Source organism: Leishmania mexicana, chromosome 20 (genome assembly GCF_000234665.1).
Source record: "Leishmania mexicana MHOM/GT/2001/U1103 complete genome, chromosome 20".
Classification (NCBI taxonomy): domain Eukaryota; phylum Euglenozoa; class Kinetoplastea; order Trypanosomatida; family Trypanosomatidae; genus Leishmania; species Leishmania mexicana.
Window position 1 is genome coordinate 2,269,578 of NC_018324.1, and position 27,636 is coordinate 2,297,213.

Genomic DNA, 27,636 nt, shown 5'->3' on the forward strand with positions numbered 1-27,636 from the left:
ATATGCGCGAGCAGATGCTTACCGGAGAGCGAAGAGGTCTTGCACACCAATGGCCCCCCTTTTTGCGCAGAACACAACAGCTGTACGTACACCCACGCGCACGCGACGAAAACAGTCACAGCCACAGAAACGCAAACAAGCATGCGGGCAGAGGAGAGGTAGTCATCGAGGATTTACTGAAAGCAGGAGTGGAAGACACGAGAACATGCGTAGCTTGACGAATGTCTGCCAGTGCTCAGATCACGGTGGAGGACGACACCGCACTGCTGCTCGTCGTGTCCGTTTTTTTTTGTGTGTGTGTTGCTGTTGCTCGTGGAGGCGCGTTCATTTGGGAAAGTGGTGGGGTTGCCTCGCGACATGCGGGAGACAGTGGGGAGCAAAAGAAAAACAGGTAACTAAAACACATCAGACAATCATCGAGTGCAGGTGGCCGGTGTACCGAAGAAGCTGCCATGGACGTCCCCGAGGGGCACAAGATCGGTGGAGAACTCGCTCTCTCCCCTTCCCTCCTCCTCGTCGGCCTCCGCATCGACGGCGGCGGAGGTGTCTTGCACAGCAGAAGAAACGTAGGCGGACACCGATGAAAACGGAGAGGCCGATTTCTCGGCCGCGGCCCAAGGGTGGTTCCCTTCGGGTGTGGGAAGAATAGGGTGCAGGGAACAGCTGCAAAGCGCGTCGACGTCAGACTTGGTCAGTCCCGTCTTTGGCATGCTGCCGTAGGTATCGGCGTACCGACCTTCCTGGGAGTGGTCGCTGGCGCAGCGACTTGGCAAACGGTTTGTGCGCGTAACGAGGGAGCAGGGAGTCGCAGAGGACGCCTTTGTGTGGGCAAAAGATGACGTTTTCTTCACTGCCCTTTTGAGCGGAGGCGCTCTCTTTGCACACTTCTTCTGCCAGTGCGCATCGGACACCACCGCCGCCGCGCCGGCAGAACTCGCTGCATCAGATATCGCCGAAGTGCGGTTGGTGTCCTCGAGAGTTTGCGTTAGGTGCGTTAATTGTTCCTTGTGCCTCCCTGGCGACAGTTGAGGATCGAGCGAGTTTGGGAGCGTGTGCGGCTGACCCAGACCTGCACGAAGGTCCTTCGCGAATGCGTCGACACACCGCTTTCGGAGGGCCAGCCGCTTTGCACCCTCCGTAACGTGCTGCTCGAGCACGTCGACCTGCGCCTGCAAGGATTGCAACGTTGACTGGTCCACCTCCATTTGAACATTTCGTTCGCGAAGGAGGTCGCACTGCTGAAAAATGTCCGCAAGAAGGCGTTCGGTGTCGACGCGGTAGTCAGTAAGGGACTTTGACCACGTGCTGAGCGTCGCTGTGAAAGTGGTCCGAGTGGCGCGCAGCGATTGATGGGCGCGCAGGATGACACCAACGCGCCGGCTCAAGTTGTCGAGAGCGCCGGTCGTGAGGCCAACGTGGACAGGCACCTGTGAGCTCGCTGCTGTGAGGCTCCTCGACAGCTGCCCACGAACCGCCTGCTCCCATTCGGTGCGAATGGCCTTGATATCTTCCTGCTGCTGACTCAGCTGCGTGCGGCGTTGCTGCAGCTGTGCGGCATAGCCACGGCTCGCCTCCTTGACATCAGATATGCGGCTCCGCAGTGCCTCACGGCTGTGCTGCAGTGAGAAGAGGGAGCGCTGCCATTCCGCACTGATTTGCGCCACTGAAAAAGACGAAGACGCGGGCGACTCCCCCGAATGGCACGCACCACCAGTGCCCAGGTAGTCGACAGCGCGGGGGGTTCCTCGTGCATCGGAGTAGCACAACTGCTGCTCGTGTTTGATGCGCAAAGCGAGCGCGAGCTGCCTCATTCGCGCACCCGCACGGTCCATGTCGCTGCGCAGCGACTCCTGCGCCGGTGCGGGTGGCGCCGGTGTCTGTGACAGCGACCTGACGGAGGCACGATGCACTCCGCCGCATTCGCGCAGCAGGCAGACCTCCACCTCCGCACGCGAGCGAAATGCCTGGAGCTGCGCCGTCAGATCCTTTTGACGCGCCGCCCACTCCTTGGCGGCCGCGTCCTGCTGCGCGAGAATGCTCGCACACTCCCGCTCCAGTAGGCGGCGCACCTGCTGCTCGAGCATCTCGCGGCTTCGCTCTGTCATGGAAGCGAGTTGACACTGGAAGGTTGCAACACGCTGACGACGCTCGTTGTCATGGTAGCGATGTGCCGCTTCGACGGCGACCTTGGTAGCCCCAAAGGCGGAGTCTGCGCGTTCCTGAAAGGTGCGGCGACACATGTCGTGGAATGCGGCCGCCTCCTCCTCGCGCCGAGCTCGGTGCTCCGCCAGCCTTCGTGCACGGGCTGCCGTGTCATGGGCAAAGATCTCGAGTCGCTGCTGCCGTGCTGCCGCCAAGTACACACGGGAACTCTCCGCCACGACGCGACTGCATTGTAACGACAGGCGTCGCTTCAAATGACGTGCACCGTCCTGCACGCGAAGCAGCAGGGCTTCAAACATGGAGGCCTCACTGTCATCCTGGGTTTCACGTGTGACTGCGGTCTCCCACTCTGCTCGAAGGATGGCCGTACGCATCTGCTGCTCCTGCACAGCCTGCATGAGATCCTCCACACGTTGCTGGAAGCGCTGGACGCATTGGTCACGATACTCGCACATCTCCTCCTCCACATCCCCCGCATGCACACTCGCGACTGCGTTTCCGCGAGCCGCGTGCCGGTTTTCAGCCTCCTCTTCTGCTTTTTGCTGACGAGTCGCAGCCTCCTTAGCCCTGAGGGAAGCCACCATACGCTCCGCTTCGAGCACGTCGACTGCAAGCGGATGGTCGCCTTTCTGAAGGGCGACTACACTCTGCGACGCCTCGCTCAACTGACGCTCCACTTCAGAGAGCTGTTGACTGAGTGCCATTTTCTCTGCCTGCTGCCTCTCCTCCTCCGCGCGATGTGAGGCAGCAGCACCAACGATGGTGGCGGTAGCGCGGTCGCCAGAAGGGAAAGCGACTGCCACCGAAATCGTCGCCGCGGCTGCGGGTGCGTCATCGCCACCCTCCCGCAAAAGCACCGGCACTGCCGGTGAGGATGGCAACAGCGACAAAGCGATCGTCCCACCAAAGGCGGCCCGGTTCCTGTGCCAGCCCTTATCGGCAGTTGCTGAAGGTGGTGTCTCGACCTCATTCAAGAAGGCAAGTGGGTCGCCCTCGCGCGCTGGAGCTTCTTGTACGGCCGGAGACACAGCAGCCACGGGAGACGGTGAGGATACGCTGATAGAATACGACTGTCGGCGGCTGGGCAACGCCTGGACGGGCACGGGTGCGGCAGGCGGCATTGTGCCGCCGTCCAGGTCGTTTAACCAGGACGGGCCATCTGCTTCCTGAGTCACAGGGAGTAGGGCGGCAGATGATGGCGATGAGGCGGAGCTCAGCCCCTTGCGTCTCCCCGCGACCGGCACTGACATGAATCGAAAAATACGGCGATGTGGAGAACGAGACGACACAGAAGCCGCTCCAGCAATCTGTGTGTGGAAGCACAAGTGGCCTCACAGACTCGAAGACCGTGATGAGGACACCTGCAGGGGCGAAGAGGAGATCGCCGGCCTCGAAGCGGCGGCGGCAGCGGCAATATGACCGGGGAGTAAAGGGGGGCGGGCTTGGGAGGATAAACACACAGCCCCAAAACACCCGGTGACGGCGCAGTCGTGGCGGCAGTCGGGGAGAGGGAGAGGGGTGAGGAGGAAGGAGTAGGAGGAGGAGGAGGGGCGAAGAAAGGAAGCGGAAGAGAAGCCTAATAGAGCGAGCGAACAACCACAGAGAAGATAAACAAAACAATGTCGTGCAGGGCACGCTGGCGGGTCAAGAGAGTGCGCCAGCACGCACAGGGACGCAAATGGAGAAGAAACGACCAAAAAAACAAAAAAAAACAGGACAGTAGCGGTTCCAGGCGACGATGGTTTTGCGGAGTGCTCTATTCCGCGTAGTTGTTCCAGCTATTGACATAGGTGATGATGGTCTTTGACATCCACCTGGACCCCACGAAACAAGAATGAGGTGCCTTTGATAGTCTGTGAATGGGTCGGTGTAGAGGTGGTCAGCTCACCCCTTCCTCTAACGAAAGCTGACCCGCGCTGTGATGCGTTTCGATCCTGACTGACCGGGAACAGGTGCGCAGCACATCAGGCCTCGTCTTCGTTTTGGTGAGAAGCAAAGGAGGAGTAGGCGAGGCAACTGAAATGGAGACGTACAAAAGGCGAGTGCGCCCAAGGAAGCACGCACGCGAGAAGACGAGGAGCTTCCATGAAGAAAAGGAAGCGGCTTCCTGTGCCGCTCAGCCGTAGAGCGCAGGCTGCATTGGTACGATTGCGTAGCCTTGTTGACCACGGAATAGGTTCGCCGTCTGCACTGGAAATGCGGCGTGCGTCCTGCACAATGACGGGGTAATCCATTTCCTTTGAAGTGACTTTCAAGGGGGTGGGAGGGGAGACAGGGGTGTGCGTGTGAGGGGGGGGGGGCAATGGCCAAACGCCATCGCCGTACTCAAACGTTCAAGCACACACACGCACACACTAACGCATGCAAAAAGCAGATCGTTTACATGTTGGCGATGTGTACATGCACCAAAAAGGGATCCAGGGGCGCGCGATGCGCATACAGGCGAACACACCTGCACGGACACACCTCAGCAAAGCCAGTGACAACACTGTACATCAGAGAAGCAGAACAGAACCGTACGAACAACGCTGCACCGTCCTCCACTCACCCTGCGACAGACAAGTTCAGAAGCGCGCATACAATGAAAGAGCTCCGATGCGGCAGATGAGTGGACCGAAGGGCGGACTGAGAGGTCTGAGGCGCTACGTCAGAGGTGTTGGAAAGCAAACCAGCATAGAGAGAGAGGAGGAGGTGGAGGGCAGCGAATTCAGCGGCGTCGCCTGCTTCTACTGCTGCGTCAGAAACGTGAGCGAGTCGCGACCTAATTCTGTTGCATCGGAAGGCAACACTTCTACGGGTGCGACAGCGTCAATCTTCGAACCTAATGGGTCGCTTTTCAGGCTCGCGTGTTGTAACATCCGCGCATGCTGCCGTCCATCTTGTCGGATACGTTTAAAAAGTAGCTGAATAACGCGCTCCTTGTCCACCCAGCGCAGCTCACTCACGTCGACCCTCTTGACGTCTTGCCAGGTCGGGGCGCTGGGCAGGCTTCGCAGGGGAGAGAAGTCGCCCGCCTCGGCCGTGTCTAGAGCACCGTGCTGCCCTACTGGAGCCGGACAGGGAGCACCATAGTCATCTTCCACCGTCGGAGGGCCAAGTCGAAACGGGGCGCCGTCTTCACAGGAGGTGCTGCGCCACCCGCTTTGGGCAGCCGATGCAGCTACCACCGCGCAGCGATCGGTTGCTCTCGCCAAGAGAGGGGGCACCCCATGCCCGCTACTGCGCAGATAGGACGGAGACGCATCCGGCAGTGTGACGAGAGCGCCGTCGACCATGGCTTTCTCCACGGAAGGAGAGGCTTGCAGCTTTAACAGCGCCGCATCGCCTAGGGGCGCCGAGCGACTTGCTGAGATTGTCGACGACGCAGCTGCGACTCCTGCTCGCGACCGCAAGTTGGTTGAGGCGGCGGCAACGATCCGTTTTGGAAAGCCCTTGCGATCTACAGCCCACCCCGCTGGAGACGATGACCTCAGCAGTGCAGGGCTCGCGCTATCCGTCAGCATGAGTCGCTCAGGGGCCCCCAGTCGCAACAACGAAGAGATGGTGTGCGACGGCGACACCTGCTTTGAGTTGATGACACCCCCCTTCGTCGTATTCTCCAGCAGCAGCTGTCGACGCTCCTCGACGACGCCTTGACGCACCTCTTCCAAAGCCGCATAAAAGAACGACTCAAGCTCAGAGCGCTGAGCTAGAACGTTCCCAGCGGCGCTGCGCAGATGCACCAGTTCGCGCTGAAGCTGCAACGCGTCTCGCCGCGCTGCATCGCGCTCATGCGCCAGTAACCGAATCGCCTCCTCGTGGATCTCGTTCTCCGCGTAGAGCTTTTTATCATATTCGGCGACAACAGCGTTGAGGTTGTCCTCGGTGGTTTTCACCTGGAGCCGAAGTGAGGCGATCTCATTCTTCTGCAAGAGACTGCGTTGGAGCATCTCGCGGGTGGCGCTGCCGTCGAGGTCGGTCTTACGCTTCAGAAGCGCGTACTTCTCCTGCAAATCCTTGTACTTGGCGCGCATCGTTGTGACTTCTTGCGCTAGCATGATCTTTTCTTTCATAAGCTCAAAGTTCTTGTCGTGCACCTTCTGTGTGTGTGGCTGAAGCATCTCCATCGCCTTCGCGTGCACGTCGACAGCGTAGGTCTCCGCCAGCTTCTCCTCCCGGGTGCGGTATTTGACCCGGCTTTCTAGCATTTCCAGGCGGGCGTGTCGCATCTCGTTCTCGCGCCGCTCCTCCTCCGCCTCGTACGTACTCTTCAGCTCGTGTAGCTCAGCCGACGTGTCTTCGCGCTGATCAAGTGCGGTGAGCGCGTTGTGGAGTTGGCTGCTGAGCTCGTGGACGGTGCGGCGCAGGTGAGCTATTTCGTTGTCCTTCGCGCGCAGCAGGCGCTGCTGCACCGCCGCCGCGGACCCGTCGTTCGGACTGCCAATGACCTCGCTGCGCACTCCCGATGCTGTTTCATCGCATGCAGTGGGAGGCGACAGCGGATGTGCCGGAGCGATTGTTGGCGAGTTGCTCGGGGACGTGAGCAGAGTAAGCCCATCTACGCCATCACCTGGGCTGCCGACTGGCGTCGAAAAGTGTGTAGAGGGAGTGGTAGCGATGGCGTCGGCGAGCTGCAGCGCTTTCGTGAGGTTGCGCTCGAGCCGAGAGCAGTCCACCGACGGTATTGGTGACCCCCTACGCGTGGCGGTGCCGTTGCTCTCGGCAACGCCGGCCACGATGGGGCCGCGTGTCTGCTCCATTTTCGCTCTCTGAAGACTACGAGTATCACAGGCCGACGTACTTGTCATACAGTGAGCAGTGCCTCCTTCGATTTGCCCCTCTCGTGTCAGAGGGGCGGCGTCGTACTTTGGGGGGGGGGGGGCTTTCCGCCTCCTCCGAATGGACCGCGAAAGTCTTGAGCACTCCGTGAATCACAGAGAGAGAGGTGCGCACGAGCACAAAACAGGCAAAGAGGGAAACGACAGATCACGAAAAGAGCAGGCTTGAGGTGGAATACAATCGAGACGAGAGGGACACACACACGCACGCATACAAGCACGCATATATATATATACCTATGTGCGTGCACGGCGGTTTGAGGAGCGGATGTAGGCACAGGCATCGATACCGCGGCGACGCAGATTAGGAACGGAGTCAGGGCAGACACAGTCACCATAAGTGAGGCACTGACAGCCCCACAGCCTTCTTTCCTGTGGACTGCACACCCTTCTGCCATGTCCCACGTCCGACAGGGCGTGTGCCGCATAAAAGAAAAGAGACCAGAGTGCATGTATTTTTTGGGGGGAGGGGGGTATTCATTGCGTGTCACACGGGTGCTCCTCGTCTCCGCACATGTCATCCCGCCGCATGTGAGTAGTAGACCCGTGGAGGCGGTGAGTCTCGTACAGCGCTTCATGGTGTCCATGCATGCAGAGAACAAACGTGTAGGTGGTTTGGGGGGGCAATGCAAAGACGCCACCACCAACATCACGACACCACTGTAAAAGACGAGTAGTCGCCCAGCACAGAGACACTCAAATGTTTGTAGGAATGGGTGGAGGGGGAGAACGCCCAACGTCAATCGCGCATTCGAAGACTCTTGCGCCCCTGTGGAGAAGGCGAAGGCGAACCATGAGAAGAGGCGAGTCACGCACAGGGAGCCATTTTTGATCCAGATGCGCAGCGCGCAACAGCTGTGTGCGCGGAGACATCGAAACAGAGATAGAGACATGCTTCCCTTAGCTTTCTTGGCGGCGCACAGATGCCGCATCGCACCAAGAGCATCGCGATATTGTCTCTGGGTGGCTTGTACCACCCACCCAGCTCACTCTGTCAGTCCTCTATGCGGACTTACCCTCCTTCATCTTCTGTCCTTCCTCGGCAACGAAACGCTTCGCCCGCGCCAAGACGTTCTCGTCTCGGCTGCTGAACAGTGTCTGATCCTCGCGCTCTGAGGAGGAATTGTACGCTGGGTTCATGGCAATGCAGTCGTAGTGGTTGCCCGTGTACACGAGAAAAGCGCGTACGGTGTAGCCCATTCCTGTGCCAAAGCGCTGCAAGGTGACGGACTGCAGGTCCAAAGCGAAGATCTCCGTCTTGTACAGAAAGGACAGTATCTCCAGCTCAATGGCACCACCCCACGTGTCCTTCTCCGAGAGCCACGAGGCGTAGGCTAGTGGGTCCATGCCCAGTGTATTCTCATTGAACATTTCGGGGTGATCGAGCACGGCCTTTACGCACTCCTGCCGGAGCTGGGGCCCCTCGGTGCGGCTCTTGTCGCGCAGCACGTAGGCGCAGGCGTGGAAGAGGCAGCTGTTGTCTGCTGGGCACCGGCGGCGCGTGAGGTGAGCCCGCTCAGGGGCCGGAGGAACATAGCGCTCTCCTGTGTTACCCAGCTGCACCTTAGCCTCTCCCTCTTGAATAATCAGCATGTCATTCTCGCGTAGCTTGAGTGCACGAAGGGGGCTGTCGGCGGCCAGATCCACCGCCTTTGGGGGGAAGCCGGCGAGCACGCGGAGCCGCTCGAGTGCTACCTCCGATTTCCGGGACAGCAGGGCGGCAGCCTCGCCCCAAGTTCCGCTAGAGTTCAGTTCCACCTGCTCCGGTGTGCTGCTCTTCGGTGTACGAATCCGTACAGAGATGGACATTAGGAACGACAGGTGTTTCTCTGTGTGTATGTATGTGGGGCGATTGGACGATACAGAGAAGGGCCGTTCGACTGCGGGTGCGCAGCTTCCCACACGATAAAGCAGAGAAAGAGAGTCTGTGGCAAGGACACCTTTCGGCGGATGCAAAAAAGCACCAAAAAAGCTGAGCAAGGGCCAACCGAAACACAGGACTCTCTGTGTGTGTGTGTGCTCTGCTGCAAACAAAACGCGAAGAAGAGGTGAATGACAGACGTAAAACAGTTGTGTGGCACGCGCGAGAGAGACAGCCCAGTGAAGAAGAACAAATGTTTTCAGATAGAGAGCATGTGTGTCCGAGTGTGTGCGTGCCGTGCGTCCCCTGAAGACGTGTGTGTCTTTGGCCTTGCTGGCGCGGCTGAAGTTCGCTATAAACGGACGTTCCGGCCGTCACCCTGTGCGGTACAGACGATGCTTGCGCCATGCGCACCAGCAACATCGCGCGCTTTGCTTGCCACACCTGCGTGTACAAGCAAACAAGCACACACTGGATCGATGTGAAGGCGCCATCGAGAGATACAGTTCATGTCTCCTGCGGAAGAGGCCATGTGGTGGTTCTGCTGCGCTGAGGTGTTGGTGTTGTTGTATTGGACCCCTACATGCTGGGAAGGGGGGAGGAGAGAGAGGCATTGGCCAATACAAAAGATCACGCTATAGTACATCCGCTTCTCCCTCCCTGCGTACCCCGCCTTCCTCCCTGGCCTCCCTACGCGAGGATACATTCGAGTGAGGACGGGTGCCTGAGAGATTGGCGCGCTAATGTGGCAACTGAAGAAAGTCCGCACCGCCGCACAGCCGCACCGGCAGGATAAGGAGGGCGGCGGTGAAGCAGACAAGCGTGCCTGTCACCGACAAGCCAAAGAAAGAACACAAAAAACCGCACACGTGCACATACATCGGCACCGCCAGTGGTGTAAGGCACACTGCTACACAGGCCCGAGCATGGTCGCCTCCCCTCTGTCGCGCACCCCATGGGCAGATACGGCTGAGCCATATCAGAGACGCGCGCGTGAAAGGCACCAGCACGTCAACAGCAGCACAGAAGGCTGAACAGGCTCCCTCTCACGCCTGTCGTTACAAAGCAGCATCTGAGGGGTGTGGTAGCCGGTTGAAGAAGCTCATGTCGCCTGTGGCAGCCATGGAATCGTCGAAGGTAGCGCAGTACTCACGCTCTGTCGCAGCGGCTGAGACGCTCACAGCTTCTGTCGCACTCTCCACGAACGTCTGTTTCGTCTTCGCCTCAGGTGACGACGAGGGTAAGTGTCGGTACAGCGTTGCGCGTTGCTCGTACACCTCAAAGTGGCGACGGTACGTCTTCTCCTCAAAGTCACTGAGGGAGTCCGGGTCGCGGTGCGCTTTTAGGTAGAGCGCAATGTACTTGAGTGCGGACTCCTCGACGGAGAGTCCGGGGTAAATAGGGCGCACCTGCGCGACCGCGAGCAGCGCCAGAGCTACCGGATCGTACAACTGCCGCTGAATGTACTCCTCGTGATCGACGATGTCGGATGGAGAGGTGCCGGTGGGCAGAGGACGCCGTAGCACCTGTGGCAGGTGCGCCCCATCGACGTACTGCCAGGGACGGCGCAGGAACCGTGCCATGTGCTCCTTGTTAAGCAGCGCGTACACTTTTCCGTTGTACTCGACAACGCAATCGAGCGATCCCTTTTTGGCCACCGGCTGAATGACGCGACGCATCCCGCGAAACTCGCGTGTGTCGTAGAGCAATACAGGGCAGCAGCCCTCTAGCGCCAAGCAAGCCTCGTCCACTGGATTCAAAATGATGACGGGGAAGTGCTTCGGCATTGGCCTCGCCTTCGACGCGTCCGTCACCGTCGTCGGGTCAACAAGGAACCGCTCCAGGTACTCGGCGGAGCTGAAGAAGAAGTATTGATTCAGGTAAATCGCACCCCATCGCAAGTCCACCTCATTTGTGGTAGGCAGCCAGAAAAGCGGTGGCGTAGCGGTCGCCGCAGCGATGGCCGGTGGCGCGTGTACGCTGCGCACAAGGTCCTCGTGCTCGAGCCACTCGTACGGGCAGAAGGCGGTGAATTGGGACAGGTGACGGTGCACATAGCTGTAGACTTGGTAGGAGTTGTGTAGCCGAGCTGGAAAAGCACGTTGCTCCCGCAGTACGGACTCCTGGGTCCGCTGAACGTCCACCTCGATACCGTGAACTGCCTCGACGAGGTTGCTGGCGTCGAGGGGGACGCTCGGCCGGGGAAGTGGCAAACACACGGCCGCGTGGCGCTCCAAAGCTGAAACGGCGGCGCCCCACTCGTCGGCTTGTCCATCTGCGTCCAGCGCTGAGTAGTCATCTGCCCTGCCACCCCTCACAGGGGCAGATGAAGTCACAATCACCTTGACGATAGGCGCAGCGCACGCTACCCGCGGGAGAGCCTCCGCCGAGATGGCGGTATGCGGCAAGTTGTGCAGCACCGCACCGCTGTGCTTCACCTCGGCCGTGGACAAGTACAAAGCGAGCAGCTTTTGTACGACAGAAGCGTCTGCAGTGCCTTGCTGAGCCGCCAACATGCAGTCAACCTTCAGCGCGTGCCAGTGCGGGTGCACCGCCCCCCAGGCCAGGAGCGATGAAACAGACATGCACTTCATACCGAGGTTGAACGCTATGGAGTCGGCCAGCAGGCGTTCCTTGTCACCGCCCTTCTCCGTGGCGTAGCGGGGGTCGTGCTCGTACACGGACACGACGGGTTGCTGGAGAAGCGTCGGGTTCGGTGGTGCCTGACGCAGGAAGGGCCACGGATCGCGCACAAAACAGAGAAGCGAGTCGTCGTCCTTGAAGAAGTAGAGACGGTGGTTCACGCGCGCCACTCGCAGCGCTGCCTTGCGCTGCTGTCGCCGCTTGCGCCTCTCAACGACGTCGCGCAGCTCCTGTACCTCGTCCGAGAGTACCTCGCTCAGAGCCTCTGGCTCCTCTAACTCGTGGGCGTCGCCGCCTTCCGCGTCTCCAGCACCGTCGTCGACGTAGAAGCCTTGTGCACTCTCCTGCAGCGGCGGCTCCGGGCCGATGCGCACGCCGGCGGGTTTCCAGGCGCAAGCGGTCTGCGGACCCTCCTGACGGTATCTGTACAAGCGTACCGGGTCCTGGAAGCCGAACGACGACAAATCGCAGCCGCCAGCCGTCAGGCGCGCCTTCGCGTCTTCGAAGCGCATCACCTCTGGCACGTAGAAGAGCGAGGCACGGTGGCGCATGTGGCGCCCAAGGGCCTCAACGACGGCACGGTAAACCGTCTCCCTCGCAGCCCTGCCGTCGACTCGTACCACCTCAACAAGCCGCTCTTCCATAATGTCCATGAACTCGTCCAGCGCCTCCTCTTGTGCGGGATGGTCCTCCTCCATGCTCAGCTGACCTTCTCCGTGGACGGCGGCAGCAGCCGTTGAGTCCGAATCGCCATGGTCAACGCTGATTTCCGCGTCGCCAGAGTGCCCTTGCGCGGGCTGCGCCTCCACCTCCTCCTCGGATGCGGAATCGACGTCATTCACGCCAATGTGCCGACGACGCCACTTCCGCAGCGCCTTCTCGCGGCGTCGCTGCAGTCGTGCGGCGTCGCAAGTGACTTGCGTGGCCTGCTTGGTGGCTTCCACCTCCTTGGCGGCGGTGTCCTCCAGACTCGCGTGCTGGACTGCCTCGCGCCGCTGTGCCGCGCGCAGTGCGCCTCGCTGCGCAAAGGTTTCCTCATCGATGTTAAGCCGCATCACTACCTCTGGGATGCAGCCTTCGTCAAAGAGGATGCCGAGGTCGTCGTCAGAGAACGGTGGGCAGATCATCACATAGCCGAGCGTGTCAAAGGGACGGAAGCGCGTCACACAACTGGCAATGCGCAGGTATGCCTCACTCAGGCGCGCCTGCTTGTCCTCAGGGTCCTCCGGCTCGAACTCGAGCTTCTCCTGCAGGTCAGCCTCTTTGGCTTCATCCCAGTCATCCTCGCTATCGTCGTCCCCCTCGTCCACGTCCGCGTCGCTGCGCGCGGCACGCTCCTCCTCACGCCGCTCACGCTCCTGCAACAGGCGTTCCGCCTCCGTCCTGGCCTTCAGTTTCGTCTTTTCCCCCTCTGCCTTGTTGCGTACCTCCTCTAGCAGCATGCGGGCGCGGCTAACGTACGGGTTCGTATCTTCGCTATCCTGAGGGATGTACACGCCCCTTACCATGCCACCTCCTGGTGTCAGAACCGCCTCGACACACTCCTCGAAAAAAAGGCGCTCGTATACAAAGAAGGGCACGCGATAAGCCTCCTGCAGCCCAGCTGCGAGTGTCTTCTTGCCGGAGTGCGCCGACCCTACCAGCCACACGCGAGGCGGAAGGGTCTCCGGCGGTAGGTCGCCGACGTAGCGTTGCGGACAGCGCGCGAAGACGTCGTGCGCCTCCTGGGTGGCGAACACGTAGAGACCGTCCACGAAGCGCAGGCAAAACTCTTGTCGCCCGCGAACGAGGATGCCGCGGTCGCGCAGCGTAACGGGGCAGTAGTCTAGGCGCGACCCAAACTGGTGCAGGAAACGGCGCACCGGCCGCGTGAGAGGGTGGGGCGGCGGTTGCGGCACTTGCGGGACCGCATCGTCATCGGGGTTCAGGAACGCCGCCTCCTCTGCCTCCTCCTCGGCTTCTTCGTCGAAGGCGTCCTCGTCCTCCTCTCCCAGCGCTTCATCCACAGCGGCCTCGCTGGCTTGAATGGCGAGCGGGTCCAGCAACTGCATTGCCTCTGCGATCACCTCGTGCACCACCGGCGCCTTGGGCAAGGAGATGGTGAGAACGTTAAACGGTTGGGGCTGCTGCGCGCTCGGGCTCCTCCGGCTCGCTATCACAGAGAGTCGCTCAACCTTTGGGGCCTTCATCAGCAGCTTCAGCGTTTGCGAAAGAACCGGCAGGCCACTCTCGTCTGCATTGCCCTTCTCCGTCTCCTCGTCTTCCTCCTCGTCCCTTTCCTCGGCCATCCCCGCGACCGGCGCGTCGGCAGGACGCAGGACGAGCACCGTCTCTGGAAGCAGGTTCCCTTCCCACAACCCATGAAGCAAGTCTTTCTGCAGATCCACTGGCGTCACTGCCGAGAGCAGCAGTGGCGCGCTGCATGCCGCCTTCTCTTTGGCTGCTCGAATATGCATCGCCTTTTCATCGGCTGTGCTCTGCGGGCCCTCCAAGAACATTGTGCGAGGAACGCGTCGGCGCGCCCCGCCAGGGGCCCCGGCGCTACCCTCCCGCTCCTGTAGCGCTTGCTGCAAGAAAGACGCACGCCCTGTTCCGCCAGCCTTCTTCTTGAGCTTCGGTTTCTTGGGCAGCATCTTGCCCTTTTTCTTCTTTGCCTGGGCTTTGGCAGCCAGCTCCAAGCGCTCCGCTCGCGCCTTACGGGCCTCCTCCTCAGCCTTCTGACGATCAACGCGCGCTGCGTGGCGCGCCTGCAGAAGCGCCTGACGCGGCTCGAGCAGCTTCACGAACTCCGAGACGGCACACGGTGTCAGGTTAAGCTGCACCGCCACCTCGTCCACCACTTGTTGCATCGTCTCGATCATCGCGCCTGAGGAGTGGACCAGCGTGTCATCTGCTACCACGAGCACTGGTTTGCGGTCGGGAGAGTGGCGTTGACGCAGGTACTTGATGGGTAGTTCCATGAACGCGCCCCGCTTGCTGGCGGACGCGAAACAGTAGTAGTGGCCGCGATAGGTGCAGGCATAGCAGGCCGCACCCTCGACCAGTACGTGGTCCTCGAACGCCGTAACAGGGCAATATCGCTTCCACACGGGTGAGAGTGACAGCCCTGCCTCCTCCGCCGCCTCCTCTACGGCACGACTGCGCTCCTCGTCCGCGGCGACGGAGGTGTTCTGCTCCTGTGCGCCGTCCTCGCCCCCACCCGTCTTCGCAGAGCCAAGCAACGCCGGCTCTTCACACGGGTACAGTTGAAGCACGTGCGTAATATACGACGTAACATGCCCAGTGCTGGCGGACGCAATAGGGTCCACGAGTACGTGGTGGCGTATACTCTTGGCAAACTCAACATGTTTCCGCCAGCTGGAGGTCCAGTCCTGCTCCTCCAGAGAAGGAAGACGAACAGCGGCGTCCTCTGCCCTTCTAAAGGGAAGCTGCGCCCCCGCCTCGATGCGGCCATCGCGGATAAGCGCTGCTAGTCGCAGGCGCACCTCTGCTGCCGTCCCTGCCTCCCCTAACGGCAGGGAGGATGTCTTCGTGTCCCCCGCCTCCTCAACGGCCTCTTCCTCGTCACGCTCGGCGCCCGCGCCCTTCTCCTCCTCCTCTTCCTCCAGAGCCAGCAGAATGCTTTGTGCTTCGGCCGCCTGCTGGCGGGCCAGCTCCAAGTCGGCAGCTGGCGGTGCTTCCTTCCCCGTCGCGCCTTCCATCTCCACCAGGTGTGCTAGAATCTTTTCGCAGTCAGCCCGCATCTGCGCCTTCTCGGCGGCCCGTGCCTTCTTCGCTTCATCCGTGACGAAGGCGTCCCACGCCTGCTGGGACGCAGCTGCCGCAATGCCAACCCTGCCACTCGCGTATTCCTGGTACACATCCGGAACGGCGGTGCACACCTCCACCACATGGTCTGGCCTCGCTATCTCTGACAGCTGCAGTGGTCGCACAAAGTGCTCGAGGAACGCGTCGGCGGTCTCTGCTGTGGACGACATGGTGTCACTGAGTATGTAGCCCCGGTACTCAGCACGCGTGCTTGTCATGGCGTCCTGCAACAGCCGCACCTGCAACTTCATCGGCACTGCAGTGCGCTGTGCAAGACACACCTCCAGCTCCTCAGCCATAGCCCCTTGCGCTGTATCGCGCAGCGCAGCCATGGCCAGCTCCAGAACATCCAGATGAACGCAATGCAGCTCCTCAGCCAGTTGCCTACCCACCTCGCTCTTGCCGATGCCCGCAGGCCCGAGGAGCAGGATGCGCGGGCACCTATGGCGATGGTAGTGATCGATCTCCTGCTGCACAGCGCGTAGTTCATCCGGCATGTACAGCGACACAGGGCTCGTCAAGTACCGACGCCAGCTCGGCAGCGTCACCTCCTCCGGATGGAGGAAAAACTCAGCGCTCATGCGTGCAGCTTGCTGCGCCGTGTTTACAGGACCGTCCGCGTCCAGCTGTGCCATGACGTGCTCCGTGCGGCGCACCAGCTGCTCCAGGTAGGCGGTCGCGTCGCGGCGCTGTGCGTACACCGCGCACATCTCCTCGCACGTCAGCTGAAACTGTGTCGCGGTGAATTGGCCGCGCGGGTCACAGTTCCGATTGTACACGTCCTCGGCGGCCGCATTCGACCTCGACGCATCCGTGTTGGAAAAATGCAGTCTGTGAAACCAGTCGAAGAAAAGGCGAAACTGCGCAAGAGTGAGACTCGAGTCTCTCCGGTCATCATTGAGCTGGAGTTTCTCGAAGAGGGTATCGTACACAGCAGGGTACAATCGAAGAGGCAACACCTCGAAGTAGTCGATCACCGGCGCCTCCAGGTTTACCGCCGCTGCCGTGCGTTGGATCGTGAACACCTCTGTCGGTGGCAACAGGTTGTACGGCGCCTCGTCGCTCACGACGCAGTCCACGAGCTCAGTGTTGAACTCCACCCACAGATTCTGTTCCTCCTCGTCCTCCTGCGAAGGAATCATATCAGGCATCCAGCGGGATGGCACGCTCTCTAGAAAAGCAATGAAGTCTTCCCTGGTGTAAGTCTCTCGCAGCACCCTCGGCGCAGCTGCGGCCTCCGCCTCGTCGCCGTCGGCTTTACCGAGAGACAGCGAGCGCAGAACCTCTCCCACGGCGACCTCGGTGTCTGACTGGATCGCGTTGCTGTGCAGGGCAAGATAAACGCAGGTCACCAGCTGCGCCATCTCTGCACATGGCAGGACGACGGACAGTAAAGATACGAACTCCGCGTCCCTATGTACATCGGCGCCCAAGCCACCCTCCGTCCTCGCCGTTTGCTGCAGCTGTGCGGCTCCCTCGTCTTCCTTTGAGGCTTCCGTATTGATGCACTGCTGTTTCTGCACGGAGGGAAGCGAACGCCAGAGTCGTTCCCATGCATCCTCAACCGAGGCGAGTGGTGCGGCCTCGGCGGCCACCGTGGTCGGCAAAGTTTTCCTCATGATGGTCACACGAGACGAAAGAAAAACAAGGGAATGACGTGCGAGCACAGGAGCTGCCGTGATCCCCAGGCTCAGGTGCGCAGTCGAAACGGAGATGAGGTCGGTGGACCCGATGCCAGCATGTGGAAGTCCGTGCGTGCTGGCGTTGTCCTTCTCTTTCCGCGGGCCCTTCGAGAACGCGCACGATGCGAAATCCCCGGTGCACGCTCTGTGTGTGTGTGTGTGTGTGTACGTGCGGGCAGAAGACAGTGAGTGCGCCACTTCGCACAAGCCTCGTGAATCCTTCTTTTCTTCGTTCCAAACGGTGCGGGCGAGTGGCGTGTGTGTCCAGGACAACGCCCACAGGCAGGTTGAAAAGGGGCGAGAAACGGGCGTCCCGCAGCAAGAGGCGCGGTGGAGGGCAGGCAGGCGGACGCAGGAGAGGTGAGAGAGGGTAGCGGTGGAGGCAAGGAGAGATGCATCTCTGCATCAAAGGTCAAAGCACGCTTGAGCGAGAGGAGGACTTGTGGGAACAAGGCCACCACGTCTCTCCCCTCTCTTTCTTATGATGCTCCTCACCGTCTCGTGCATTCTCCCACATGGCGGAAAACTTGAATAGGGAGAGAGGGAGCCGCCGCCACCCGACTCTCCGACTTTGGCTCTCTCGCAGTGGATGCACCACAATGGACCACATATACACCATTGTCCCGGGATACGTCATTGACGGAGAGCTGGTGCAACTGGCTTTCGTCCTGTCTGGCCGTCATCCCTTTAACGTGAAAGGTTGCCGGTTGGTGCTGTCGACTTTGTCGACACATCGCCGCTTCCCACTCGCACGCGTGCCCGGAATGGCAGGATCGTCCCACGACCCGCGCGCACACGCCCCTCCTCAACCAGTGAGGCAGGGCGAACACGAAGGCGAGGAAGGGTTGAAGAAGGCGCGGCCATGGAAAGAACGAAAACAAAAAGAGACGCCCACTCACCTCCACCCAACACCACCACAAAAGAAACCCGTGGGGTAGCAAGATCGAGAGTGGGAGGGAGGGGAAGGGGGCCTGGTCTCCATTGGCTGTCCACCTTTGCAGCGCACTAGCTCACCCCCCCCTCCACCCCCCCCCCACCGACACTCGTGTCTCATTCAATTACGTGGCGCGTTGGTGCGTCACGCATCGACATCCGGCGGTTCAGGGATGTCAGCCCCTTGAATCCACTCGGCGCGGCGCAGTAGGCGAAACGCCGGATCAAACAACTCGGCTGCCGTCACAGAGGCCAAGCTGAGGGGAGGTACCTGCACCACCTCCAACATAGCGCGGGCATCCATCCACAGCTGAATCGTCATTTTATCACGGTCCGTCGCCGTCTCCATGGTGACGCGCTGCCCACCAGCCGTCGATACGGCGCCCCCGCTGACCTCCTCGCTGTTGTCAGGAGTAGCCTCCGTCGTCTGCAACGCCGAAGCCCCCTCCTTGCGACGGCGCAGCTTCTCCCAGCTCTCCTCCGTCTTCTTGGCCGTGAGTAGCGTTTCTCTGGCCAGCGCGACAAAGTGCGACATGACTGTCCGCAACATATCCGCCACGCTGTCCTGAAGCGCCGCCTCACTAAATCCGCTACGCTGCGCCTCTTCGGCGAACTTCTGCAGTGGTTGCAGCGCCGGAGCGACGTACCAGGAGGCTGCCGATGGCATCGTCTTGCGCGTGTGGGAATATGCTGAGCGCACGGACTTGATATTTTGCAGTGGCACTACCGCGGCGTCGGTGATCTGGTGCACAAGTGTCACCCTCGCCCGCTGCACAAACTGGCCGCACACAGACGCGCTGGCGAACTGCAGGACTTCCGTGACAAGGTCCGCCGTGCTACGCTCGAACGCAGGTGTGGTGGCGGTCGTGGTAGTCAAGGAGGTCATTGAAGCCAGCTCCCGGCCTGACTCAGCTGCCAGTCGCCCGAGAATGACATCCCGCAGCTGTCCCGTCAGAAAGTTGCTCAGCGTGTGCGCGTCAGCGATCGCTAGCAGCAGCGGGTCGGAAGCCCGCGCGGCGGGCGTGCTGCCGTTTTCCGACGCTGGTGTGCTCGTCCGTCTATCCTCAGCCGACATTCCACTGCTCGGAGCCGGCGTCGTCACGGCGACAGCCTCCTGCACCCGCGTCAAGACCCGGTAGCAACATACAACAGTCTGTCGTAGAAACCAGGGCGTGCACAGCAGCGAAAACACGGAGGATGAGAAGAGGTGGAGCAGCTGCTGATGCGCAATATAGAAGAGGCGGAGTTGGTACTGAGTGTTCGTCGCTGCTGGGAGGCGGTCAAGAGGGGAGGAGACGGACTGCACCGCCTTGTCCACCTCACTCACGCGCAGCGCAGCGTAGACGTTGATATTCCACTTGTGGTTCCACAGGACGACATCCGGTGATTGACGCAAGACTGCCAGCTCCTCCAGGTCGGCGCAGGAGCTCTCAACGATCGCGAGCAGCTCGTAGGCTGCCTTATACTTGACTTGGAAGTGATTCGGGATGCCGACCTCGTAAAGCGAGGGCAGCTTCTTCACCAGCGTCTCGCTTAAGATGGGCCACACGATCGTCGCCGTTGGGTGCAGGGCGGAGCCGTAGTGCTCCCGCAGCAGCGGTAACAGTGGGAGAAAAGTGGTCTGCAGTACAGCTTTCACCTGCTTCAGAAGCGCCACCATGCCCTCGGCGCTCTGCCGAGCCTGTGTTGCCGCTTTCCACGAAACCACCGCCTCCAGCGGCGGACGCAGCACAGCGTTGCGGAACACCGCGGCGAACTGCTTCATCTCTCCCGCCTGGGCGTAGAGCTCAATGACGCGGCCGAGAAGCTGCCAAGCGACAGGCGAGCCTGCCGTCATGCACGCGGGGGTGGAACATTTATTGCCCGCCACCGCAGACGGAGACGACATCGAAGCAGCACCACTGTTCTCTGAGGTGGGGCGGAAGACAAGTTGGCTGGTGTGAACCAGGACAACCTCCAGCACACCCATCACAGACTGCTCGGCAGCGGCTACGTATGTCATCACCTCCATCTTTTCCTGCTGGCGCGATGGCAACGAGCCGAGGCGCTGGTGAATTTCCTTCAGCTCCTGGAAGAGCAACACCGCGTCCTCGAGTACATCCAGTGCGGCATCGGAAAGTCGGGTACCGGACGCGATCGAGAAGGACATCTTTCCTGGTGCGGCGCCGCTCTTGTCACTGTCGTCGCGCGATGTCATCGCGAGCGGGAACATTGGCGCACTACCGGCACGCGTGCCGGTGCTAGTGACGGCGCTGCGCGCCGTCCCTGCCGCGGAAACCACCGTGATGTGCAGCAGTCCAGCTAGGTCATCCAGCTGGTAGGCAACCGTCTCGTACACCACCATACACTTTAGGTACATAGCATCGAAGGCGCGCTCCATCTCGGCATCACACGCCGCCTTCACCTTGTCCTTCACCTTCTGCGACGTCATCGAGAGCTGACCAACAGCGGAATATAGTTTCTCCATCGCGGCGGTGAGGGGGCGCTCCATGTAGGAGAGCTCGTCACGCATCCCCACGAGGTGGCCTGACACATTCACAAACGCAGTGTGGACGTCGGTGTTCACGCACTGTGCAATCCTGTCCTCCAGATACTCCACATAGGCATGCAGGTCTTGAGAGAGCGAGGCGAGCGGCACGCCATGCTGCACCTTCCCCTTCACAAACGCCAACGGATCGTAGGCAGGGAGACTACGCGGGCCGCGCCGTCGCTGCGCAGTCTCTTGGCCCTTCACCGAATCAAATGAGGAGAGCGACGAGGCGTCACTGCACGACGAGCTCGAGCGACTGTCGGTGGGGTTGTTCTCGTCCACGATGATGCCGAACTCGTGCTCGGCGAAGCATAGCTGAATGAGTTTAAGCTGCTGCTTCAGCAGCTCGGCGTCTGCCTCGGCGTTGTCGGACGACGGGGCTCTTGGTGTCGTGACATTCTGACCCAAAAGGGGCTGGGTAGACGGTCCTTTCGAACCATTAGCGGGGGCCGGTGGAAAGACTGTCTCAGAAGGGACGGCGTCATCCCTGCTCGGCTGCCCGTTATCCTGCAGCGGAGTCGCCGCAGCGGAGCTGTAGCTCATGATCCCCCTCTCCTCACACACACACACACACTAGAAACTCCAAAGCAAAGAGTGAGCGGAGGCACAAATCCAAGATTGTATTGGAGAGAGCGTGCCGTAAAGACGTGATTGAGCAGCGGGGAATGACAGAGACCACGCAGAAAAATGAGAACGACGAATACGCCAGCCCAACCGCTTCAACCGCACGAGTGCCTGCGAGGACTTTCTACGACACCCTCGCCGATGCTATGATGAGGGATAGAGCTGCTTCCCTCTTCCTCCCCTTCCTCCGCCGTGTGCTCGTTGCACCAAAGACATGGAAAAAAGATGTGGATCGGTGCGCATGTGCGCGCGGGTAGAACTCATCATCACGGAGAAGTATACGAAGAGAACGGAGATGGCAAAGGAAGACATGATGACCGCAGGAAAAGCACCTGTGACGCGCCACATCTCCATATGTGCGGCATGCGCGCCCACCTGCACGCATGCCGCCCTAACTCCAGAAACATACGCGGCAAAAAAGAGCCAAGTCGGCTACTGATGAGCAGGTCGGAGGAAAGGCCTCCCATATCCAGAGTAGCCGACGAAAAAAAAGAAGGACTGGCTCGGCGTGCTCACAATGAAGCCTGCTGCAGTCAAGAAGTCGCCTTCGGCTGCACGTGTGCGCTTCGCTCGCCTTCTGTTCCCCCCCCCTCTCGGCTGTGACCGCGGTGCGCTACAACGCTTCGCTTGTTTCTTTTTTCCCATTCTTCGACACATGTGGATTCCTAATGTCTCTCACACGTGCACATACGCCATGCGTGTGGTGCTGTCCGATGGCACAAACACACACACACACATGCACACGCACACACAAGAAACAGACATACGGACGGCGCACCATTTCGCAACAAAGACCTGGCCGGTCTCCTCACAGACGTACTGCAGCATGGGAAAGGACACACAAAAGGGCCTCTGAAAAAAAGGCAGAGCATCAGTGCACCCCCTCCCCCTGCAACGCGGAGATTCCAGCGCATGCAGTTGCCACCACGCCGGAAAGCGCGAGTGCAGCCGTACAAGAGCGAGAACCGCACACAAAAGGGGGAAAGAGAGCAGGTGAGCACAGAGCAGTCGTCCCGCCAAGCCGACCCTGTTCTTCAACGCTTTTACACCCACACCCTATTTGGCTCCATGAGCAACACCAACAGTCAGCTACTGTGAAGCGGTGTCGGAGTGTGGGGCTTGAGCGGCCGCCTTGATTTTCTCCATGTGGCGCCGGCGAGCCTCGCCCGAGTCCACGTCCGCCTGGAACGCCTCCCGTGCCTCGTGGTGGTGGACCTCGCGTAGCCACGTCAAGTTGCCACGCTCGTTCTCGGCACTGCGCGGCTCATAGACGGCTTTGCCAAACTGCCAATGGAGGTGGTGCATCCGCTCCCATTCCTGCACAACGGCGTCACGATTGTCGGTCGGCAGGGCGTGCACAAAGCCCAGCTGAGGCTGCAGGGGGTGCGACCGCATCACAGCTCGCGCCGCCTCAGGAATCTCGTGCTTCTCCGGCTTGCGGGCCACCGTCACATGTGTCAAGACGAAGTCGATGATGTTGGCCACGCTCTTCAGCTCCAGGCGGTCAGCAGAAGTGGGGACTAGACGAAAGACTCCTTCGACTACGTGGTCCAGCACGCGCTCGCGCAGCGTCTCCTCCTCGAAAACGAAGTTCTCAATGATGCGCCGCTCCGGCAGCTCTGTAAGCGGCTTGCCCTCAAAGTCTAGTCGGCGCAGCTCGTAGCCGTCGCGCTGCGTCTCGGCGAAGATCACCTCCGTCAGCTTATCCAGGAGGTAGCTCTGAATCTCCTCGTCGCTCATGCTCAGCACCACGTCGGCAAACTCGTCATCCCAGGCAGCGGGGCGAATGCCCCGAGGGCTCAGCGGTACGTAGTCGGCGGGTGCCACATTGGGCAGCCATGGGTACTGTGTGTGCCACCACTTCCACGCGTATGCTGACGTTCCGCGGGTAAGGCCGACACCTTCCGGATTAAAGCGCTCTACGTAGGGCTGAGGCCGGTGTGAGTGGCCCTGCTCCCACTTCGTGATGCCCTGCGCCTCGCGCTGCCAGCGGTTCAGCTCCTTATACTTTTGCATGTGCGGGCGGCCCTTGCGCAGCACATTCTTGTGCTGCGACTTGAGCACCAGCACCGTGTGTTGCAGCATGGGACTGCTGTGTGAGGGTGATTTGAGTCTCTGTGTGTGGGTGCAGGCCTAGGCAGAGGCAGAAACAGCGGTGATGGAAGGAGAGGTCGCTGTACTATGCTCTGCTCCAAAAGCGCAGAGAGAAGGTCCGTGGAGTCGAGCGTCGCGTGAGGCGACGAAGAAGCGCGCAAAGCTCAAGCGAGAACGGGGGAGCGGGGCAGAGAAAGGCGAATGGGTCACGCAAATGATGGGGCATACCTGAGGACGTGCGTCCGCAGGAGCCCGCACGCGTGCCCCACAGGCGGAGGCTCAACGTCTGCAGTCTGCGCTCTCAACAGGAGTCTCCCCTTTAGATCTCACACTCGACAGCTCCCAGCGCACAGCTCTAGGAATTGACAAGGGCAAAGCCTTGAAAGACTGCATCGACCTGTTACATGATATCTCCGTCCACTCATGCGCACGTTGCGATGGAGTAGTCGCTACCCCTGCGCACACAACTTCAGTTTTTCGGCTCTCTCTCTAAATTGGATCACCACAAGTTGCTCTTCTTCATTGGCATTCATAATTATGTTACGGCACTTATGAAGACTTACGCAGCAAGAGCACGCACAGACATGAAGATACAAAAGAGGAGGACATCCCAACGACAGCAATGGCGTGCTTCTTGTTGATTGAGTTCCTGTGATGTGGGGCAAAAATATATAAAAGAGGGGCGAGTGCGGACAGCGATGGCGGCCCAAGATAGGGGGCGGGGAAGGGATACAAAAGAAGCGTATGGACGAGCGAGGACGACAAACAGGCACACACACCACACACACAGATACACCGGTAAGCTCAGCACTAGCGCTGAGAGGAGGGGAAGGACAAGGGCACAGCCCACACTGTTGAGGAACCTCAGGAACGCATCACCACGAGGATATAGCACATGTCGCCCACCGAGCCAAGCCGCCTTGGTCTGGTCCACGCTGCGCCGTCTGCAGACCCGACGGCCACGACAGCCTCGCATCTGTCACCTTTTTCTGGTGCGCTCCCCTGTTTGATCCAAGGGCAGGTGGGGAGGGGCGCAGCAGTCGGAGAAGACGGAGAGGGTATCCTGCAGATGCATTCCATCGCTATTTGATGGTGTGTCTGTATCTGTGTGCGTAGGCACAGAAATACGACAAGGTGAAACGCATGAAGCCACTCCCTACCACGAAAAAAAAAGGTAAAGCCGCAAGGAGGCTCCAAAAGACACAAGCAAAGGCAGAAGAGAAGCACTAAATCGTGTGGAACTGCCAACGGGGTTGGGGAGGACGTCAGAGTGATGCCTCGACGGTGATGAGCGTGAGCACCGCCGCAAAGCGCACCTCCTTTATAGGCCCACACCTAGACTAACATTACGAGAAAACAAATGGACGACTGTCTACAAGCATCACCGCACACGAACTCAACAAGGGAGAGAGAGAGATGGCAACCGCACAGGCTCGTAGGGCAGCTACGCCGTGTCGGGGTACATCTGTTCCATCTGGTCCACGAACATCTTGTACTTTTCGTTCGTCCGATTCTCGCGAATCCAAGTCTGGGCCCCGGCATCACCGAGGTATCCCTGCTGGCTGAGCTCCATCATAAAATCAGAAACAATGTCCTTCATGAAGGGCCGCTGCTTGATCGATGCGATGCAGTTGAGGATGTCGCTGCCAGTAGACTTGTGTCCGGGGTGAGCCTCCTGCCACTTGCCGAGCACAGACGTCCACACCTCCAGGAAGTCCTCCTCCCACTCCATCTGCGCACCCTCCAGCGGCACGTACAGCGCGTCGAGGTAGTTAGCCGTGCGTGCCATGACGTTACTCACCATCGACAGGAAGTCCATCGACTTGGTTGCCGTCACGCACGCCACGAAGCGGCTGTACACCTTGGGGAAGTCCTCCTTGACATTGTACGCCACAGCGTTTGTGAGGCACCATGAGTAGCCGCGCGTCAGCTCCTTGATGTCGAACATGCCACTGTTGAGCGAGTTCATGAAAAGCTCCCGGTCCGCCTCTGAAGACGTCTCCGTCACCTTCTTTGCAATAACGTACACAGCGCACATGCGGCACATGTGTGCGGCGTCCTGCGGCACCGCCTCCACGATCGCCTTGCCGGCAGCGGTCCAGTCCCCGTCCGTGTGCGCGTCGCGGATGCAGCTCAGGATACGCGAGCTGAGGTCAGCGTCGACGCACTTCGGCGGTGTCGCCAGTGCCATCAACTTGCGGTCCTCATCGCTCATCTGCGACCCGGACGCCGAAGCGGCCTGCGGTGCCATGGGCGGCGGCATCATACCCTCCCCTGGAAAGGGCGGCGGTGGGGCCCCCAACGGCGGTGGCGGCGGCATCATGTAGTCGTTGTTGCCTGCAAATTGGCTGAGGTCGTTGTAGCTCGAGACCGGGTCCTGCCGTAGGCCTCCTGGGCCACTGCTACGGCCATACTTTTCGTCGCCTCTGTCCGCCATGCTCGGAGGCCGCATCCCGCCACGGTTGCCGCCCGCGTTAGAGCTCCCCATGATGGGGCCACGGCCACCGGAGTGTTGCTGCTGCATCTGTTGCTGCCACGAGCCCCCGCTGCCGAAGTTGTTCGGCGCTGCATTGCGGTGCATCTGTTCGTTCGGTCCGCTAAAGCCACCGGCGTTGCTGTGGCTGGAGGCGTTGTTGCTAGAGCGGTGGTTGGAGCGCTCGTTGTTGGTTGTGCTGTTGCTGTCGTCTGCGCTACCGCCCGAGGAGCCCTGGGCAGGGCTCTCTTTCGGCTTCCACCCGTCGTTGCGCCACTCCAGCAAATTCTGAATGAGGAACCGGATGCGACGCGAGAAACGAGGGTCGTTCATCGACGAGTTCAGCGCGCGCCAGATGGTGTCGTGCGGGTGTGCCGCCGCAGCGGCGTCCTTCGGCACGTGGTTCAGCGCCATGCCGGCGTTTTCGTCGAACCGCTTGCCGATGACGTTCATGAGACTCACCATCATCTCGAGGTCGGCGTCCGTGGTGACCAGCTTCGGACTCGGTATAAAGCCCAGGACGAGCGCTGTCGAGCACACGGCCAGAATCACGCGGTGTGAGATGAGCGAGCGCATGTACAGCTCGCCAACAAACTTGATGTTCGCCATGTTGCGCTTGCGCAGCTGCTCCTCGGCCTCGGCGTTGCGGGGTGGCGGCTGGTTCACAAAGCTGTCGTGAAACTCTTGGCAGCGCTTCACCAACGCGTTGCGCACGCGTCCGTTTACGTTCTTCGGATCTTCGTCACCCGCCTGTACCGCTGCCATGAGCTGGCCAAGCTCGGACGTGGGGTTTTCCGCGGCCTCCGCAACAAGGTCTTGCTCGTACACCTTGATACGCTGACAAAGCTGGGCGTAGATGCCGGAAAAGACCGGCTCCGCCATGGCCTTGTTGAAGATGATATCCACCGCACCCTTTAGCACCAGCGGATTCAACACCAGATCGGGCGAAAGTGCCTCCTCCACGACAGCGTCAAAATTCTTGTCGGTGAGCTTGTTCAGCGAGCCCTGAACGCGGCGCAGCTCCAGCTCCGACGCATCCATGTCCTTCTTGTCACGAACGCGAAATCCATTCTCGGACATGACGAGCTTGGGAATCTCCGCCTTGCGTTGCTTTTCCAGGCGGGCAGTCAGCAGCACGCGCTCTAGCGAGAAGTTCGGCTCAGGAATGGCAGTCCACGTGTCGCGAAAAGCGAGAATGTCAGCAAGTGTCATCTGGTTCTTCACCTTTTCCTCCTTCTGAGGCACGATGCCGCGCAGGTTGAACAGCATGATTGGAATTGGATAGTGGCTTTTTTGTCGTTTTTTTCTCCGAGATCGATGGCACCGGGGGCCTCAGGCAATGTGCAGACGTAGCCGCTGAGGCTACTTGACTGTATCGCTGTTGTATGTATGTATCTGTGCAACTGATAGCACGCTGCGTGTCCTGCTACCGAGCCTGTTTTTCTTTTTGTGTGTGTGTGTGTTCTGGAGAAGGGGGCGGAATGCGTGTCCCTCTCTCTCCTTCACGCCGTCACAAAAGAAGGCAGCTCGGGACCACAACACAGCAGCCGTGGATGTCTGCAATGGCGTCTCCAGCAGAAACGCCCTTCTGCGATATGCGAAAGGGGGAGGGGGAGAACAACAATGGAGCGGCGCAGAGAAGTTAAAAAAGGACAGGGGAGTGTCAGCGCACAGGGAGAGCGCCAAAACATGAACGTGTCCGTCTTGTCGCGCGCACCGTGATGCTCGAGGCACGTTCGCTCGTTTATGCCTGTTAAAGAAGAAGGGAGAAGAGAGATGAGGGAAGGGAATAACAAGAAACACGAATACCAGCCACTTTCGTCAGCACACGTGACACAGCCAAAAGACGGATCAGGGGTGAAACCGAATAACATGGAGAAGGCCGAGCAGCGAAGGACGACCGATGCGTACGCATCCGTTCCGTAGTTCCAACGGAAAAACGAAAGAGGGACGAGAAGGAGAGACGGGGAGAGAGGGGATAGGTACAGCATGCGGCAGCGCAAGAGAGA

At 60.1% G+C, this 27,636-nt stretch overlaps 7 protein-coding genes across 7 annotated transcripts; all 7 read right to left on the bottom strand.

The window, feature by feature from the left end:
- Positions 1-413: 413 nt before the first annotated feature.
- On the bottom strand, positions 414-3,413 carry LMXM_36_6000 (l6202.3-like protein; the record flags this gene model as incomplete). Its single annotated transcript, XM_003874910.1, has 1 exon — positions 414-3,413. One exon carries the CDS (start codon positions 3,411-3,413, stop codon positions 414-416), a length of 3,000 nt encoding a protein of 999 aa, XP_003874959.1.
- A 1,476-nt stretch (positions 3,414-4,889) lies between these two features.
- LMXM_36_6010 (conserved hypothetical protein) lies at positions 4,890-6,902 on the bottom strand (the record flags this gene model as incomplete). Its single annotated transcript, XM_003874911.1, has 1 exon — positions 4,890-6,902. One exon carries the CDS (start codon positions 6,900-6,902, stop codon positions 4,890-4,892), a length of 2,013 nt encoding a protein of 670 aa, XP_003874960.1.
- Positions 6,903-7,982: 1,080 nt separating this feature from the next.
- LMXM_36_6020 (conserved hypothetical protein) lies at positions 7,983-8,789 on the bottom strand (the record flags this gene model as incomplete). The annotated part of the gene is made up of 1 exon (XM_003874912.1): positions 7,983-8,789. One exon carries the CDS (start codon positions 8,787-8,789, stop codon positions 7,983-7,985), a length of 807 nt encoding a protein of 268 aa, XP_003874961.1.
- A 1,110-nt stretch (positions 8,790-9,899) lies between these two features.
- On the bottom strand, positions 9,900-16,910 carry LMXM_36_6030 (conserved hypothetical protein; the record flags this gene model as incomplete). The annotated part of the gene is made up of 1 exon (XM_003874913.1): positions 9,900-16,910. One exon carries the CDS (start codon positions 16,908-16,910, stop codon positions 9,900-9,902), a length of 7,011 nt encoding a protein of 2,336 aa, XP_003874962.1.
- A 1,141-nt stretch (positions 16,911-18,051) lies between these two features.
- Positions 18,052-20,979, bottom strand: LMXM_36_6040 (conserved hypothetical protein; the record flags this gene model as incomplete). Its single annotated transcript, XM_003874914.1, has 1 exon — positions 18,052-20,979. The coding sequence occupies one exon, from the start codon at positions 20,977-20,979 to the stop codon at positions 18,052-18,054; it is 2,928 nt and encodes a 975-aa protein (XP_003874963.1).
- Positions 20,980-22,149: 1,170 nt separating this feature from the next.
- LMXM_36_6050 (conserved hypothetical protein) lies at positions 22,150-23,145 on the bottom strand (the record flags this gene model as incomplete). The annotated part of the gene is made up of 1 exon (XM_003874915.1): positions 22,150-23,145. One exon carries the CDS (start codon positions 23,143-23,145, stop codon positions 22,150-22,152), a length of 996 nt encoding a protein of 331 aa, XP_003874964.1.
- A 1,453-nt stretch (positions 23,146-24,598) lies between these two features.
- On the bottom strand, positions 24,599-26,896 carry LMXM_36_6060 (conserved hypothetical protein; the record flags this gene model as incomplete). Its single annotated transcript, XM_003874916.1, has 1 exon — positions 24,599-26,896. One exon carries the CDS (start codon positions 26,894-26,896, stop codon positions 24,599-24,601), a length of 2,298 nt encoding a protein of 765 aa, XP_003874965.1.
- Positions 26,897-27,636: the final 740 nt, after the last annotated feature.